At 44.3% G+C, this 19,412-nt stretch overlaps 1 protein-coding gene and 1 long non-coding RNA gene across 3 annotated transcripts in view; one reads left to right on the top strand and one right to left on the bottom strand.

Annotated features, from left to right (window-relative positions):
• The window catches only part of POU2AF2 (POU class 2 homeobox associating factor 2), a 34,695-nt gene extending 23,336 nt beyond the window's left edge, over positions 1–11,359 (top strand). Inside the window, exons 4-6 of the mRNA XM_047694018.1 lie at positions 6,508–6,550; positions 8,993–9,294; positions 10,512–11,359. Of these exons, the coding sequence (XP_047549974.1) occupies positions 6,508–6,550; positions 8,993–9,294; positions 10,512–10,913 (747 nt within the window). The 3' untranslated portion in view covers positions 10,914–11,359. The remainder of the gene's footprint in view (positions 1–6,507; positions 6,551–8,992; positions 9,295–10,511) is intronic.
• Positions 11,360–11,872: 513 nt separating this feature from the next.
• On the bottom strand, positions 11,873–19,034 carry LOC125079588 (uncharacterized). Of its 2 annotated transcripts, none has more exons than XR_007121149.1 (3): positions 17,629–19,034; positions 16,467–16,608; positions 11,873–13,134 (listed from the first exon to the last, which is right to left on the bottom strand). It is a non-coding gene; the product is annotated as an uncharacterized LOC125079588 (long non-coding RNA). The 2 variants fall into 2 exon arrangements; XR_007121148.1 differs by having other exon boundaries at positions 16,485–16,608; positions 17,629–19,029.
• Between the last annotated feature and the right edge of the window lie 378 nt (positions 19,035–19,412).

Consider the following 19,412-nt stretch of genomic DNA (forward strand, 5'->3'; position numbering starts at 1 on the left):
CGCACTCATGGGACCCAGACCCGCGTCAGGCTCTGCATTCAGTGTGCAGTCTGCTTCAGATTCTTTCTTCTTTCCCTCCTGCTCATTCTCTCTCTCTCTCTCGCAAATAAATATATAAATCTAAAACAAACAAACATGGCTTTAGAATGTTGAGTATAGTATCACCAGCTTGACCCATCTCTCGACCATAGGTGTAATGACAATGAGATATTAAATATATAAAGTGCTACGGAGCCCAGCAAATCTTAAAAAAAGAAAGGAAAAAAAAAGGGAGCCCAGCTATTCATAAGGGTCTATGATTATTATTTTAGCATTAGTAGCAAAAATTAAAGAGACGCTTTCTAAACTATGTCATTAGAATTTAAAAATACACCATATACCAGGGTGAAAAACCTTACGCCAGTCAGGGATCTTTTCCTTAGTACGTTTCAAGATAGTTCTTTAAATAGGCTGGCACCCAAAATATTATAGGGTCATAAAAATGATGATAAATGTAGTCAAGGTGAAACTCCTAATCTTATCACTTTACTACCTCGGTGACCCATTAGTTCAAATTAACTCATTTTCATGGAGGGGCTTTGGGGCAGCTGTGAGGCTGCTGTGTTAGCTACAGGAAGTTGCAGACTGGCAAATTTCATTCAAATATAAACCTCTGAATTTGGCTACCTGGCATTGCAGGATCCTGTTGTTTGCAGTATGCAAAATAAAAATTATATACCATCTTATTGGTCAAAAGTTACGGGCTCTTCAATATTATTCCTGAAGGATTCATAGGGTAAGAGGTAAATGTATGAACATAATATTTTGAACAAGGAAGAAAGGAATGTAAGTTTTCCCTTCGTATGTGCAACGACAATTAGTGACATGCTAAAGACTCATATTTTAGGCTCTTCTCTCTCAACCTATAAAATCTGAGAATGAGATGAGGGAATGAGCTCTGAAATCTTTCCAGTGAAGTCCTTCCCAGTCCTTACCCAGGGCCTTTAGAACACAATTCTTTGTTGTTCTGTGAGGCAAACTGACATGGTGCATTATCATTGCCTTTTATATTTACCCCCCTAAATATTTCTCAGGCCACCAGAGAGAGGGCAGGACGCATTAGAGCTAGTAATTTGATGAAAATGTTTTACGTCATAATTATAGTAGTGGGTCATAGGAGTCTGTCAAAATTTGTCAAAATTCATCAAATTGTATGTTTAAAATTTGGGAATTTAATTATATGTAAATTGTACCTCAATAAAGCTGATCCCCCAAAATAGTATATTCATGAATATATATGTGTGTGTGTGTGTGTGTGTGTGTGTGTGTGTGTGTGTATGTGTCAGACAGGAGAGTATTAGTCTCACTAAGTCTTCTTTGTGAGCTTTCATATAATTACATGCTCTCTCTGGATGTCCCTAAGTCTCATGTATACCAAAAAAAATGTTAAACTATATATGATATGTTTGTATTTTTGTTTTTGAGATATTAAAATGCGTGGGAGGCAGCATGGTGCTTTAGTTAAGAAATGAGTTCTGAAATTCCAAAGATGCTTATTGGATCTCACCCACCACTATCACTATCAGGTCCACCTACTAAATAACGTGGGTTATTTCTCTGTTCTCTAATCCTTCATCATTAAGATGAGAATAATATTACCTGTCTTTGGGGATTGTGGTGATTATTAAATGAGATAATATGTATAATACATGTGGGCGTGTGGGTAACAGTTTGCTTATGAAATAACAAGTATGGGTTTATGAATTATTTCTGTTATAATTTAAATCCCTATGAGAGAATTCAGAAATTATGAGAAAATAGAATCTTTTATGCTAGAAAGATATCTACATCTAGTTGCAATATTTAGCTATTCAGTTGTTTTGGTCAGACTAGATGGTCTGGAGTGGGGAGATCTCACCCACAACAAAACTGGGTACTGCATAAAACACGTTTTAATCAGTTGTTGATCTGGCAGAAAATAAGGGAAATCTCTGAAGCAAGGGGGACACTGGGGGAGAAGTGTTGGCATGGGAGTCTGGAGAAAAGTTTGATCAGAAATTAAGCCATTGAGTGATGAGAAGGTGATCACACCAAAAAGGCAAGTTCCCCTGAAAGCAGGTGTCCAAATCAGCCTTATGCATGAACTGGTCCTTGAACAGTAACCATGGTTGGGGAGCTGAACTTGGGACTCCAGGATCAACCTGGGGAAACTGGAAGGGAACTGGCTCCCTAGAAATATAAACATAAATCTTCTGGGGAAAGCAGTCTCAAATTAGGACCCAGATTTTTACAGATTAAGGTTCATCAGATATAAGCTTCAACCAAAGACCACCAAATGCATAAGGAAGCAAACCACTATGAGTGAGAGTCAGCATAAACAATAAACAAATTAGAATTCCTAGAACTTTTAGATAGTAGAATTACCAAATACAAAATATACAGTAACTTAATAAATAGCAAACAGTCAACTAGAGACTATCAGAAATTACCAATCAGGTTTTTTAAAAATCAAATGAAATTTATAGAAATGAAAAAATATGTATTCATTGATCATTTTAAAAATGCAGTGTATGAGTAAACAACCAACTAACTACATTGAAGAAAGAATTAGTGAACTGGATGTAGATCTGAAGAAGTCTGTAGCCATTTATCACAAAATACAGAACAGAGACTCATGGATATAGAGAAAAATATTGGGAAGTTTGGGATATAGAGGAAAAAGGTAAAAGATTTAACATATATCTAAACAGAGTGCCAGAAGGAGAGAATCGTGATGACACCGACAGGGCTATATCTAAAGAGAGGTGAGTTGAAAATTTGCAGAAGTAAAATGAAGTTAATTTGAAGAAAACTGAAGACAAAGGGAGTATATTAAAAAGTAGAGATTTTTAAAAATGGGCAGAAGACCTGAATAGAATCTTTTTTTCCAAAGAAAATACTAGATGGCCATTAGACACATGAAAAGATTCTCAACATCACTTATCATCAGAGAAATGTAAATCAAAACCACAATGAGATACCAGCTCACACCTGTCAGAATGGCTACAACCAAAAACACGAAACAACAAGTGTTGGCAAGGATGTGGAGAGAAAGGAACCGTCGTGCACCATTGGTGGGAATGCAAGCTGGTGCAGTCCCTGTGGAAGACAGTATGGAGTTTCCTCAAAAAGTTAAAAATAGAGTTACCCTATGGTCCAGTGATTCCATGACTGGGTCTTTATCCAAAGAATACAAAAACACTAGTTCAAAGACATACATGCTACAATACCCAGTTTATGACAGGATTATTTACAGTAGTCAACTTACGGAAGCAGCCCAAGTGTCCTTCAGTAGATGAATGGATAAAGAAGATGTGGTGTATATATATACAGTGGACTGTTACTCAGCCATAAGAGGATAAAATCTTGCCATTTCCAGCAACATGGATGGAGCTAGAGGGTAAAAAGCTAAGCCAGTAACAAACAGACTCTTAAATACAGAGAACAAACGGGTGGTTGCCATGGGGGAACGGGTAAAATGGGTAAAGGAGATTAAGAGGTACAAACCTCCAGCTACAAAATAAATGTCACAGGGATGGAAAGCACAGTACAGGAAACACGGTCAACAATCTCGTAGTTACATTGTTCGATGACAGATGGTGACTGCACTCACCATGGTTGAGCACTGAGGGATGTACAGAATTGACAAATCACCAGGTTGTACATCTAACCAGTAATAACATCGTGTGTCAACTACACCTCCATAATACTTTTTTTTAAAAAGCAGTCAGAAAGGAAAGAAAAATTGTCCAAAGTGTAACTGCAAGGTCAACAGCAAGCTTGGAAGCCGAAAGACAGTGAGGGGGTACCTTTGAAATAGGGAAAGAGGGAGCCCCTGGGTAGCTCAGTGGGTTAAGGCTCTGCCTTTGGCTCAGGTCATGATCTCAGGGTCCTGGGATCAAGCCCCACATTGGGCTCTCTGCTCAGCGGGGAGCCTCCTTCCCCCTCTCTCTCTGCCTGCCTCTCTGCCTACTTGTGATCTCTGTCTGTCAAATAAAAAAATAAAATCTTAATTTAAAATATTAAAAAAAAAGAAATGGGGAAAGAGGAATAGCTATAAAGTTACAATTGTGGACCTAGCAGTATTATCTTTCAAGTATAAGAGAAACGATATTTTCAGACAAATGGAAACTGAAACATTTTACCACCAACATCACCTACAGGAAAGAATTTTCTCAAGAATTACTTTAAGAAGATGGAAAATGAATCTTTAAAAAAAAAAGTCTCAAAGAAGAGTAAGCAAAGAAAATGATGAACATATAAGTAAATCTAATACAGATTTACTTCATAAGATGGTGACAATTACGACATCTAACTTGGGAAGATGTAATATAAAGAAACGAGCTAAAATACAAGAGAACACATTCTCATGTAGGTTAGGAGATGCACAGTGAGGGTTAACGTTCTAAGGATTTCGTCAGTGTGAAGACTGAATGCCAGTTTAGTGCTATGAGCTGAATGCCTGTGTCCCCTCAGAATTCATATGTTAGGGATGCCTGAGTGGTTCAGTTCAGGTCATGATCCCGGGGTCCTGGGATCGAGCATCATATGGGGCTCCCTGCTCAGTGGGAAGCCTGCTTCTCCTTCTTCCTCTGCCTGCTGGTCAGCCTGCTTGTGCTCTGTCAAGTAAACAAATAAAATCTCAAAAAACAAACAAACAAAAAAACCTTTCTTTAAAAAAAAAAAAAGCATTCATGTGTAAAGCCCTAAGGCCCAATGTGATGGTGTTTGGAAATGGGGCCTTTGGGAGGGAATTAGGTTGTGAGGTGGAGCCCTGGTGAATGGGATTAGTGCCCTCCTAGGAGAAGACACATGAGAGAGATGATCTCTCTTTCTCCCACATGAAGACAGAGTGAGAAGCCAGCCATGTGTAAAGCAGGAAGAGGGCCCCCACCCAGACCCCGACCACACGGGCACCCTTCCAGCCTCCCGCACTGGGAGAAATGTTTCCTGTTCAAGCCACCCAGTCTACAGCATCTGGCACAGCAGCCCAAACTGATGAAGACATTTGGGGAAATAACGGGTTCTCTTCAAATATTTGAAGAGCCATATATGGAAGAAGGGATGAACCCAATTGTGTATGGACCAAAAAAGATGAGAAAGAAGAAGGTGATTCTTTTCTGCCTGCTTTGTGACAGAAGTGCCCAGAGAAGAAGTGGGCTTTCAGAGTGGGCGCTGGGCTCTGCAGCCCTGGAAGCTAGCTGCACCCAGTGTTAATAATGTGGGCTTTGGATTTTGGCCCTGGTGGGAGGTTGCACGAAGCTCTGTATAAAATCTCTTCCAACTTTTGAGAATCTATAGCTCTGTGAGGGTCAGGAGCTCAGATCCAAAGAACCAGATGTTGAGAACTCTTAATTTCTACAACAGCTTTTTTCCTTGTATCACTTTGTTCCTGGGCATCGTGGAGCTAGAATTTGCAACTGTGTATTTTAGGACTCAGCACACCTGGATACCCTTCCTCCAGAGGTCAGCATTGGCAACACCCCGCCTTCCCCGCCCCAGCATGCGTTCCCCACCCTACTGATCCCAGCTTAGGTGCCCGGCTCACTCCGTCTTTCCCCAACCCCAACACTTCCCACAGGACACTGCCGTGACTGCTTCACCGTCAGTAACTTGACAGTTATAGTAGGTTTCCTAGAGTAACAAGTGCCACAAATGGAGGGCGGGGCTTTTAAAAGTGATGGAAAGGTATTGTCGCACCATCTGGAGACTAGAAGTCCAAAATCAAGGTGTCAGCAGGGCCAGCTCCCTCCGAAGGCTCCAGGGGGGCACACCCCCCTCTTCCTGCCGCCCGTGGTTGCTGGTTCGTAACTGGAGGTCGTATCCCTCAGATCTCTGCCGCTGTCTCCACGTAGCCTTCTCCCCTCTGTGTCTGTGTCTCTGTGTGTCTTTCTCCTCTGCTTAGAGGGACAGCAGTCATGTTGGATTTAGGGTCCCCCCCCCATTCAGTATGACCTCATCTTAATGTAGTTATATTTTCAAAGGTCCTGTATGTATTTAAATCACTTGATCTACATTTGCCATGAACAATAAAAAACAGAAGACAGATTAGTCCATTTCATATAGCCTGTGCTTTTTGGCATGTTTACCAGACTCTAACTTTGGTTTCTCTCATCTCTTGTAAAACTTGGTTCCCTGATACTTGAATTTTTTTTTAAGATTTATTTATTTGAGAGAGTGAGCGAGCACGTTAGCAGGAGGAGATGCAGACGGAGTGGGAGAATCCCGAGCAGACTCCCCCCGCCCTCCACCGAGTACCTGAGATCAGGACCTGAATGGAATTCAAGAGCTGGACCCTCAACTGAGCCCCCCAGGCACCTCCTGACACTTGAATTCTGATTCTCACTTGCCCTCCCAATTTAACCCCCAAATAATCTTAGTATCAGAAAATAAAGCAAATAAAATGTATCCCTAATCTTTTTTTTTTTTTTAATTCAAACTTAACAACTAAAGAAAACACTTGCATTCTCTTTGCCTTTTGCCTTCCAGAGCGGTGCCAGCAACCCCCAGTCTCCTTTCGCTCAGATGCCCGGTGAGTACTTGAGCTCAAGGAGCAGGTGACTAATTCCCGTTTGCGTTCAACTCAGGCTCTGGGGTTTCCATTCTTTTATAACTGCCTTATGGCACTTTGGAAATTTTACTTTTTCAAACTAGGCATTTTTAAAATGTAAAATCAGTGAAGACAGACTTAATTCAGTCATTCCTGAATTCAGAGTTCATTCTGTCTTGAAGGCAGCCTTTCCATCCCTTGCCCAGCAGAAGCTTACCAAGCAGAAACAATAACCATTAGGCCCTTGATACAATTTTAAAATGTATAAAATTCCAGCACCGTGATCCTACAGATTGTGCACCTGCTTTAAAACAAGAGAGAGGCCGGTGGGCAGATGGAGGAACTACCATTTATTGGGTGCTCTCTAGAGGTCAGGCGCTTAGATAAGCATCTGGTCTTCATTTCAGTGCATATGTCTCGTTATGCCCTCCCGCAGGGATGGGAAAGGGGCATTCTCGTTCTTAGTGATAGGATTGGGGACTCCCGTGAACATGCGTGCACACGCACACACATACACACATACTACTTTCAGAAGTGGCACAGGTTTTCTCAGCAATCTCAGTAAGCTTCAGAGCTGGGTAAGAAGAGGAATGAGAACCACAGGAGATGCCGCTTATCTGAGTGTCTCGTGTTGTGTTTTCCAATCATGGTTACCATCCTTGGAATCTGCTCCCTTCTATAGAAGGACATTTTTGCAGCTTTTCTTACTATCTCAAATTATCCTTCCCCTTTTTAAGGAGAAAAAAATATATGCTGGAGAGAGCACAGGTTTTTTTTTTTTTCCTTGGTGGTGGTTTTTATTCGGAAATTGGAAGCGAAGACGTGAGATCCTGGAAGCCTCGTTTACCTATTCTTCATTTTCTTTTCAGCCTTAATGAGTCCCATGGATATAAATTCATGGCACGAAACAGAATTTTTTCTATTGATATTAATTTTCCACGTGCACATGTTTTTTTCTTCTGTGAAACTATGCTTATGATGAAATCCCTAACCGCAGCTTTCCAATTCACGAGCAGATTAGAAGTTTGGGGTTAGGGAATTTAAGAGGAGAGTAGAGTGAGTAGAATTTGATGGAAGTTTCTACACGGAGTTTTGATTTCCTCTGAATGAATGAATAGATTTACATATAATTGTTAAACCCAGTATTATCCTCCTGGATTTACAGCAAATGTGTAAGACACAAGCTCTGCCCCATGGAGGTGACAGGTGGTTTAGAAAGAGGTTGTAACTCCGGTGCGGGAGTAGTTAGCATAACATCCAGCACCACACCGCGTGGCAAGGGCCAAAGAGCCGTGCGGGTAGAGTGATATGTGACTGTGTCCCAGCAACCGGGGAGAAGGGTCTTCTCTCCCTGTGGACGAGAGAGCAGAGTGGGTGGGGACAGAGTCCGCAAGTGGCCCACTCTGTTTGGGGGAAGGTCAGAGAGGCACCTGCATCCTTTCCCAGCTCAGCCTTTCTGTGACCTCGGGGTGTAGATCTCAGCGAATCAGACCACATCCACCACCAGCTGGAATAATCAAACCATTCACTTGACAGAGCTACAGTCTACGTCCCTGAACGTGTGCTAAATGGTCACGTGTTTCCTGCTACAGCCGAGCTGCTGGACTGGAAGGCTGCGGCAAACACCTCTCTTCCTTTATGGAACATTTCCACAGGCCTTGCCATAAATGAGATTCTTCTTAGCTTCCGCTCCTTCCCCTGTTTTCACCAAGGGAAACTTTTCGTGTGAGGTATTCTCTTCCCCAACTCTCCCAGGGCCCAGGTGAACTGAGTCAGGGACTCTGCATGGACACAAGAGGGCAGCAAATAACACGAGACTCTTCGAAGCCAGAAAACACATTTTTTGAAGTCCTCTGATTTGGTGGCACAGACGCTCCACCATCCCAAAGCAGGTGAGCCATCATGCTGCCTGCCGGGTGCAAGACACATGTCAGAAGGTCAGTACACAAAAGAGTAGGAGCTACTCTGATGTGGCGTGGGGTTACAGCACCACAAGGTTATAGACGCCCAGAAGCAGCCTGTTGTTAACAGTCCTGTGATATGGGGACAGAGCTCGGACACTAAGAAAAAGACATTTTCTTTTCCCTTTAGGGCCAGACTTTTCCTAGAGCAGTAACTGGGACACAGGAAATGCACAGTGTGTTGAGTGAGTGGGTGAGAAGAGTGTCCGCACCACGCCCAATGAACTGCTCTCCGAAGGCAGAGTGAAGCCGAAACACATTGGTTATTTGGGCTGGACGGGTTAGAAGAGGCAATGCAGCAATATTTAATGCTTTTCAAGACCTCTCTCTGTTTCAGTGTTTGCCCTGGTATCCGGCCCGCGTTAGAAAGACCATTTCCCTCGTGGAGAGTCTCAGCGGCCGCAGATAGGCCCAGACTTCCCATGGGGACATTTTTGACGGTTTGTTTTCCGTTTGGCAACAGGTTCACCGGTAATGTCGGGTTACTACGGGGTCAGAAGATCGTTCCTCTCTGACTCAGACTTCCACACCAGACAGTTCGCAAACGAGGTCTGCAGCTCAGGCCCAGCGGCCAAGCCCTTTGCCTGCGAGGCCCCCACAGGGCAGAGCCACCTGGGCCTCCTGGATTCCTACTTCCCAGAGCCCTACGGAGACCACCGGCCCCCCGGCCTGACCCCCAGCACTGGCTCTCTGTTTGGCGCCTCGCCCCTGCCGCCGCTCCTGCCGCCACCCTTCGCTGGGGACCCCAGCACGCACTTCATGCTTGTGAGTATGCCCGTGGTTCACGGTTCGGGAGCAAGGTGAGGCCCGGGATCGCGCGCACCTGGCCAGTCCCTGCGCCTGGGAACCGGGTGGAAGCAAGCTCTGGCTCACCCTGCGCACCCCTGAGGCTGCTGGGCCAGGATGCGCTCTGAGGGGCCTCCCTCAAAGGTCCACACCCACCGTGATGGCAAGCAGGTCCATCCTTGGGATCAGGAGGGGACGACCACACCGCAGGATCTCTACCCACTTTGTTAGTACTCTGCTAATCTTGCCAGATGTTCGCCCATCTTCCTCCCACACACAAGGAAAGAGTACGGAGGTCCCATCTCCCACAGACCAGGCTGTACCCCGTCAGGGCAGCACATCAGGCCGTTTTCCCTCCCAGTCCCCAGGCCGCCCCTCCCACGATCTTTCTACCCTATAGAATCTGGTTTTCCCTCAATCCTAACAAAGAGGTGAGTTCATAAAGATCTGAAGAATACTAACACCCATCTTAGAGAAAGCTGCAAAGTCTTCAACTACAGGAATGAATCTCTAAAAATGGGACTAAGGGGGGGGGGGGTAATTAACACGATCATGGAGTTCCTGCTCCGAGCAGAAACTTCCCTGTGCCTCTGTTCATTGAACACTTGCAACAGCTCCGGATAGACTTACTGAAGCCCCATTTTACAGATGAACAAAGTGAGGTACTCAAAGTCAGGAACGGAGTACCGGGCACAGTCAGGGACTGAACCAAAACCTTTCTGGCTCCAAGCCTACGGAAGCTCCTACCTCTTGGCTCACGGAGGGCAAAAGCCCACTACATGGTTCAGAGACCCCCCTCCCTCGTGGAGGAGCCGGAGCTGCCGTCCCCAGGGTGGAAAGGGCATTAGGAGCCCATGTATTGTGAGGCTCAAAAGAAATGCAAGACATGGAATGTTGGAAATGGTGAAATGCTGTATAAATGTCCATTCTGTTGTTCTCTCATTTTACTCATTTAATGTTGTTTTCTGGGAAAGGAGACTGTAATAGATCTAGGGGGTCCAATGCTAGAGTCAGACACTGCTGGTGTCAAACCCCAGAGGGGAGAGCTGCCTGGTAAGGAGGCTGGAACAGCAGAGAGGGGACACCGAGTCTGCCCTGGAAGCCGCGTCTGCCAGCAGCTGGTGTTGGTGAGGAAATCTGTCTGCATCCAAGTGTCCCCTGGTGACTAACCCCAGGCACCTTTCCATTCTCCTCAGAGGGACTCGTGGGAGCAAACAGTGCCCGATGGTCTCAGCCAGCCCGACCCCGTGCCCGCCGACACCCAGCAGACCCTGTCGCCCAGCGTGAGTTGCCTCTCCCAGCTGGAGTCGGGGAGCGCCACCCCGCACAGGAGCTCCAGCTGGGGGGCCCCCCTGCCCGGGGCTCAGCCCTACTCACTGCACGCACTAGAGGATCTGTACCACGTGCCAGGGTACCCCACGCCACCCCCCTATCCCTTCACCCCTCTCATGACCATGTCCAACGACCTACCACACAAGGTGGTGCCCCTCTCCCTGGATGAGGGGGCAGACACGTCTGGCCTTCAGGACCCTTCTTCATGGACCAAGGAAGACGGAAGCATGGCCTGGGGGTCGTACGAATGCCGTAGAGCTTACTGAGGCGTGTGCCACGGGACTCCAGCCATGCTGGCCTCTGAGCTGGCTTCTGGATTTGGCAGATTGTTTTCAGGGTCTTTCCAGCTCATTTGGAACTGGACGTCCAGAAGAGGCCATCGTGCCACCCTTTGTAGAGGGACCGCAGCATTTATTCGTAATCCTCCCTCCCACAGCCCCACTGAAATACAGCCTCACGTTAATTCAGGATATCAGGGACTATATTCTAGTGAGACACAGTCTATGCGTGTGGCGTTGGAACTGTAGTAACCCATCACATTTCCAAATTTCTGTTACCTTTGAAATATCACCATTAGCACTCATATTTTTCTCAAATTACATTAAAAAGTTTGTGCAGATCATGAAATGAACTGTTCAGTTTTTCTTAGTTATGAACTAAGTGTGTTCTATAGTAAGAGAGAAAGCATAGGACATAATATAGATTAGGGCACATATAACAAAACTCATTTTATGCCATGTGATTTTTAAAAAGGAAAGTATTGGGGCACTTGGGTGGCTCAGTCAGTTGAGCAACTAACTCTTGATTTTGGCTCAGGTAGTGATCTCAAGGTCGTGAAATCGCGCCCCACATCAGGCTCTGTACTCCGTTCTCTCCCTCCTCCTCTGCCCCTCCCCCCTTTCTAAATAAATAAATGATAATAAATAAATGATAAATAATAAATAATCTTCTTTTTAAAATTTTTAAAGAGAAAAATATTTTTTTTTAAAGATTTTTTTATTTATTTATTTGACAGAGATCACAAGCAGGCAGAGAGGCAGGCAGAGAGACAGGAGGAAGCAGGCTCCCTGCTGAGCAGAGAGCCCGATGCGGGACTCGATCCCAGGACTCCGAGATCATGACCTGAGCCGAAGGCAGCGGCTTAACCCACTGAGCCACCCAGGCGCCCAAGAGAAAAATATTATATACATTTCTTCCTTAGTGACTTGTGAAGGCCCTGTAAAAATATAGCACCACATACAAATGTTTTATTGTCTTTAAAACAGGATGAGGGCAGGAGACTATGGCTTCATAAATACATAGCTTTGATTCTGCCCTAAAGTCTGGGATGTCCAAAAATAAGTCTCATCCAAAAAATGATATGAGCCCAAAACTTTCTTTGATCCGTGGTAGCCTTAATCATGCCAGACATTGTTTCTCTGGTGGAAAAACCTATAGTCATCAGAGTGGATTGATAAAATGGATATCCTGTAATGAAGTAAGAATAAATAAGGAAAATAGTGAGAGCAGAACTGGGCTGCTGGCAAGAAACAGCAGACCACAAAACACCAAGACGTACAGGGGCCTTGGAGCAGGACCTATGGCCAGGTGTGCACCAACAGCATGATACACAACACATACCATTTGAAGGAAGACCTTGCTGATGGCTCATTGGTCCAAAATGTACAGCTCTTACCATATATAAATGAAGAAATACATCTGACGCCTCCCTCGGTCTCAAGTAAGTGTGATCGGGGTACATTCCTTCGCCAGTTGAGTTCACAAAGTAATTCCCATCAAGCCGTGGGCCTGGCTACTGGCCAAGCCAGTCATAAAGGCCTCACACACACTCTGACTTTGCAAAGTGTGAGTCGAGGCCCACAGGTCCCACCCCGACTCCTTCTACTACTTTCCTGACACCTTCCTTTCTATATTCTTTTATCACATTTTCCTGGCCCTTCTGGTGCCTCTTGGCCCAACACTTTTTTTCTTCCATCTCTTGGGGGCCCTTTGCTCTCATTTCCACTGGTTGTCTAAAGCCACTCAATACAGTTTCCATCACACCCTCTGTTACAGTGTCCCATGCTCTACCATCAAACAAGGACATTAATTCACATTTAGAAGTGACTGATACTCTACCTTCTCCGTGCCTTCATGTCTATTTTCTGGTTAAGCAGTCACACTTCCAATTTATGGAGTGCCCACAGAAATGCCGGGTACAGAGCCTCCCACGAGAGAGCATCCCCGAAGGAGCAGATCAGGAAGGAGCACTGACAGTCCCCACATGCTGGGCTGCCCTCTCCTGGGTCCCCTGCCCCTACTTCCTCCCTCCCGCCACACGGTGTCACAGCCTGATCCTTACTTCTCTCCATATTAGCTCTTCACTAGAAAGGGGCAAATCCTACTGTGGCCAAGAAAGTTGCTCTTTCTTAAGTCCAGTGAGACTTGAGGCCTCAGTCCTGGTCCTGGGATCTTCGGCAGAGCCATTGGTCACCCAGGTCCCTGCACCTGAAAGAAGAGATCAAGAGCCATTTTTCTACATGGGTTGCATACACTTCATAATAGTTCCAGCCACCTGCTGCTGATCGTTGTTACAGAGTAGCACACAGTACAATACCAGCGTGTAGACCATCAGACTGTCTTTAGTGGCTTTAACTTGGGTTTGGTCGTAAAGCTAAATGTTAGACATGCTCACTTCCCTTGGTCTGCACTTGTCTTCTCACAGATTATGTCATCTCACAACCTAAGGGCACGCTGGCCCTCAGGTAAGGAAAGCTTAGCAGCCAGACCTCAAAATGGAGGGAAATGCAGGAAATGCACTGCCATGCACATTCTTCTTAAAGCATCTCAGCCCTTTCACGATGCTTCGCAAAACTGATTTACAAGAAAGGAGACATACACAGGCCTGTATGGCGTCTAGTACCCATTTCAGCCACCTGGTCTAAAGGGGATGGAGGTGTGGGAAGTGATGTTAGTAATTCCAAGTAGTAAATGATTTTTAGGCATTCTAGTTAGTTTGACAATATGTTTCTATATTATTACATATATTTCGATTTGGTTCTGGTTTACTCTTCTGAGGACATTTCGATTTGGTTCTGGTTTACTGTCCTGGGGATTGACAATACTTTGTCAAAAAGTGAAACCAAGCTACAAAATTATGACACGGAAATGAATCCTATTACTCTACCCCATTTCCCACTCGAGTGTGCTCCCTGTCCCTCTGCACGTCAGAGACTTACTGCATCTGGGCACAATAATCCACAATGTCAGCATCAGAAAAAAATATATATACATTCTCCTCTCCCTCTGCTTCTTTAAACCTGCTATCCTCAAGCTCATAACTTTGCTGGGGAAAGCAGGGAAAATCAGAGAACTCAGGTTCACAACACTATCTCTTTTAGGTCCTTTAAGGGTGAAAGTAAGCAGAGATGGTGACGGCGAGTTCAAGTCACCCAAGAAAGCTAGCTAGATAATAATGTCAAGAAGAACCAGAAAGTGAATTTTCTCCCTGCAAAAACTGTGATACACAGTCCTCCCCCAAATCACTGGAAACGGACATTAACAGTGCGTAGCTGAGAGTGTTTGTGTTCCTCTTGTAATGTTATGCAAACCCCAAAGAATGAAAGAAAACCACATCTTTACTTTGTTTGTTTTATAAATGCTCTTACATGAGCAGTATGATTTGCTACAGCTCAGTTAATAATGGGATATAATGGTACTCTTGTGGGAAGGGAGGAAATACTCTAGTACTCTGAAGTACTAGCATTCTCAACATGAAACTCCACAAAGGGAGAAGAATTCCTAACCCTTAAAGTAAAATACACATGTGCCCACGTACAGATGTGTATACACACACTCACGCACACACATAAATATGTATTACTATTTGAGCACCTGGGTTGCTCAGTCAGTTAAGCGTCTGCCTTTGGCTCAGGTCAGGATCCCAGGGTCCTAGGATAGAGCCCTGCATCTGGCTTCCTATTTCTCCCTCTACCCTTCCTCCTGCTCGTGTTTGTGCTCTCTCAATCTCGCCCTCCCTTTCTCTCTCACACACAAAAATAAAATCTTTTTTAAAAGGAGTATTACTAGCATCTTTGTGCTCCTTTCTTTAATATGTAAATCTAAATAATATAGTCACAAGAAATAAAACATCAGTAACCCTTTAAAAACTGAAATGAGGGACGCCTGGGTGGCTCAGTTGGTTGGACGACTGCTTTCGGCTCAGGTCATGATCCCGGAGTCCCGGGATCGAGTGCCGCATCCGGCTCCCAGGTCACGGGAAGTCTGCTTCTCCCTCTGACCTTCTCCTCGCTCATGCTCTCTCTCACTGCCTCTCTTTCAAATAAATAAATAAAATCTTTAAAAAAAAATAAAAACTGAAATGGCTACAATGGATGGATCCAAGGTTGAAGTCGCCTCAACATTATAGTGATTCTACCAACCCTACACCAAAATCATACTTTCTCTAGGTCCTATCTTTGGGTTCTGTCTCAAGTATCCTTTGTATTAAAAAAACTACACTGTTCCTTTACAGGCCATATTCAGTAAGTACTGACTCTAGAGAGCCTAAATGTGAAATCAGCCACTGTAGCTAAAAAGTAAGTCTCTGACCAGACTCATCCAGCCAGGACTCATAAATGGCTCAGCCATGTGTCCCCAGCACCCAGCTTAGTTAGTGCCCAGCATGTTCTAGGTGCTCAGCAAAATCTTTGTTAAATTGAACTTAAAATTATACTACAAAAAAGATTCACTCTTTAGACCCTGACTCTATGGGTGACATCTCTCTGGGACTGATATGTAAGAAAACCCTACCACGTTTAGTATTTCACATTAGACATCGTCTCTGCAAAAGCTGATAGTAGCAGTGGTAATATATTTAAGATGATTGGCTTAGTATTTTTAAGTATCTCCAAAAAGGAATACTACTGAACTTCGACGTAGGTTATCTATAACCATATAAAAATGGTTATATATTCATTTAGTAGCTACATGTACTATAATAGGTTGTTAAGAAATCTTACAAATAAAAGATATTCAAAGTTGGGTGTTATCTCTGCTGGAATTAAAACGAATAGGACAAACAGATATGGAGCCAGAATCCCTAAAGATCAGGTTAAGGAAATCTTCTAATATTATCTGTAAATGATAACACGATGTTATCTTTGATCTTTGCTACAGAAATATCCTCTGCTCTTAACCTCTGATTAATAAGATGTGTGGGTTTGCAATTGGCACTATCATTGTTAGCGTATTACAGGCCAAAAGAGGAGGACAGTAAGAAATCTTCACAAGTTCCAAAGGGAAGAAAATGTGGACAAAACAAATAATATTTAAGAATGAACTCTTCTGCATTAGGAAAAGTGATAAATATCCCTACTGACCTACTTCCTAATGAAATATCTTGAGTGGAATCAGCTAAAAGTTTAATGCTCAATAAATTAATTTAGTCTTAAATGAAAGGTCACTCGATTTTCTTTTCTTTCTTAACCTTGGTAATATATTCATAGGCTTCGAGCCCCGCATCGGGCTCTCTGCTCAGCAGGAAGCCTGCTTCCTCCTCTCTCTCTCTCTGTCTGCCTCTCTGTCTACTTGTGATTTCTGTCTGTCAAATAAATAAAAAAAAAATCTTATATTCATAGGCTTTTATCACAGTCATCTTTATATATTTTTGTATGTCTCAAATATTGCACAAGAAAATGTTTTAAGTACAAGGTGAACTTGTCAAGCAGTATCTGACAGTATCTTATTTGAATGATAAATTATCAAATGCTTCTTCCCTACAGAAGCTTCTTGAGGGAAAGTTAAAACTTCAGATGTTTTATGGGAAGAGACTGAGTTACCACAAATCATTAAACAACCTCCAGCTGTGAGTCTTCCTGGTCATTTTCCTATGAACCAAACATTCACTTTGGGCCCAGGAAGGACTTGCTTCTGCCATGTTTCTGGAACTTGATATTCCCCTCAAGGTTTGGTAACAGTGTCCTAAAGTTAAAATGACAAAGGAACTTTGCATTAATAAAGAGAATTTTAGAGCCTTAGTCAAATTTGGAGGAAATAAACTCCCCCTTCTCCTTATACTGAAAATCTTTTCATATTCATGAAATCTCCTACTTCGGGACAGGGGGGGGACATAATGCTCTGCGGTGTCACTTGCATAGGAAAGCCTGCCCCCAAAATTCAGTTAAATATTCCATTTAAAACTTTCAAAATAAATGTATTCTCTTCCCATTATTCTGGGTGCTCGGTAACTCTAAGAAGGTCAGTGACAAACTAGAGGGTTTCTGAGCTCAGTGGTTCAGAGACCTGAAAAACTATAATAAGTGAAAAATTAGAGAAACTACAGATAATGAGCTTCAAAAAGAAATGGCTCAGGGCAGAGGCAGGCTTGGGCATGACCTCTTTAGGCTCAGCACGGAGCCTGGCCAGAGCAGGTGATCAGTATATGCTGTTAAAAGAGTGAATCAGTGAATGAACCAGACAAACCCATAGTGGAGAAAGAGTGGAATGGAAAGGGGAAGACAGGTATCCCATGTTATTTACAGAGCAGTTGATGGCAGAAGCCAGGATGCTTGATATCATTCTCAATACGTAGTAGTTGCACAATTAATACCTCATTGCGTTTTGACTCAATCAGTGGTCATTATATTTAAATGGCAGAATGGGGTCCCTTACGAAGACAGAGCTCCCATTTCCTCCATGGGCCAGGAGCTCAGCCAAGCAGTGGAGGGAGCCAGAGGCTAGAATGTTGGGAGAAGAATCGAAGTCTCTCTCACACCTCAAAGGTCCCTTTCAACATCCAAACATCAGGACCCTGTGTTGTGTTTTGAAGCAAGTGAGCCTGTTAAGACCTGTTGAAAGCTCATAATATTTTTCTTTTTTCTGTCTTTTATTAAAACCCCAGATTGATTATCAGGATTTCAGGGCAGACACCTTGGAGGTGACAGTGCCCTCAGCGAGAGGGAAGAGTCCCTAGTCTGAGAAGCACAAACTGTAATTAATTACCTTAACGAGCAGCTCACCCTCTCCTCCAGCCGGGCTCCCCTTCAGGGGTTCTGGTGCTCCCCGTCTCTACAGAATCCTTCCACATCAGTACACCGCCCTGCCTTGGTCTCCTCGCACACCCTGACAGGAATACAAAAAACACTTCGAAACACTTCCACATGTACCGTGAGGGCAAGTGTGCGTGCCTGTCTCACAGAATTTTTCCAGTGCTGGTCACAACTCATTCGTGGCTCAGCAAATGATCTTCCTGACGCCCAGCATATATTTCTCACAAATATATTTTTCACAAATAGAATGAAATGGAAAAGATAGGATAGAGGATGTCAGAATACCTCATATACGTAGGTGTACCTTGTTGCATGAAGAATCTGTTAAATAAACGTGTATGTTGTTACATAGTATGTGAACATGTAAAATGGATTTATTATTGTGGGTTGAAGTCAAAAAAGTTTGCAAGCCTCTGTTATAAAGGATCAGGAAGACAACCCTGAGAGTTAAGAGAGACAGTGTTAGCATCATATTTACCAGAGTTTAAGACCCAATCCTGACATTTATGTGCTCAAGAATCTTGGGTGCATCGCTTAACACTCCGAGCCTCATCTGTGAAATACGGAGACTGTACAAGACAGCGCCTCATGTCCAATAAACACTCACTAAATGACACCTTTAAAAAAAAAATAGTCTCCTGGGAGGACCATCCAACTCTATGGGGTCCCGGGGTAGACCTGGTTGCTCCAGGCCTCGTGACCCACGAGGATCTGGAGGTAAGACTGATGGGACTTTCTAGAAAGGACTCTCCCTTTCACCCACAAGTGTGATGATTGGATCTTAAATATCTGTGCTGGGGTTTTGCAATTATACAAATTATAGCAACCCAAACTCCTTTATATAGAGGTAAAAATTGGGAGACGCATTTCTCAAAACAGGGCTGAGGTGTGAGGAAACCCAGTTTTCTGAAATTGCTGGCTAGTGCAGGTGCTGGAACATCCCTCCCAACACAGAAACCCCCAGAAAGGCTGCCATGGTCCAGGCAGAGGCTTCTCAAGGAAGGGGCAGTGTTCCTCTCTGTCTCTACAGACCCTGTGACTTCCAAGGATCTCGTGTCTTGTGGCCCCCAACCTCCGCCTGCCTTCAGCAAATACCACGTAGCTGAACCTCAGCCTCAGGGATGTCACCGAGGGAACTCAGGTGCCTCCTAGCACCGCTGCCCATCTCCACGCAAAACGAGAGGTTAGCGAGGAAAGGAAGCCCGAAAACATGAGAAAGCTCCCCAAATAGACTCAGGGGGCCAGGGAGAAAAACAGCAATGCAGGCAAGAAATGGAGGAAGGCAGTGACAAGAAGTAAGAAAGAAAAAAGGAAGGAAGAGGGGAAGGGAGGGAGGGAGGGAGGGAGGGAGGAAGTTGGAAAAAATAGGAAGTCCAAAAGAAAGATCTTAAAAAGCAAACAAAAAATAAGTGGAAAACAAAAAGGAGGAAGACAAAAGAGAAAAGAAAAAATGAACGAAGCTTTGAGGACAAGAGACCCTCCCACGTCCCCAGGTTTGTTCACTATTCCATCAGAAGGAGCAGTGCCCACACCGGGCAGGGCAGGGAGACAGGAAACAGGGGCTCTCTGAACTCCCAGGGTCCTTCCCTCCTCACGAGTCTGTTCCCCAGGCCCGACGCCCATCAGGGAGACACTATCCAGGCTCAAAGGCCTCTGTGGAAAGAGACTGCAGAGGCTGACAGAGTCCAGAGGGACTAGAGACAGACACACCCCATCCTGCCCTCCAGGGCCAGGTGC

This window comes from Lutra lutra, chromosome 10, assembly GCF_902655055.1.
Source record: "Lutra lutra chromosome 10, mLutLut1.2, whole genome shotgun sequence".
NCBI lineage: Eukaryota > Metazoa > Chordata > Mammalia > Carnivora > Mustelidae > Lutra > Lutra lutra.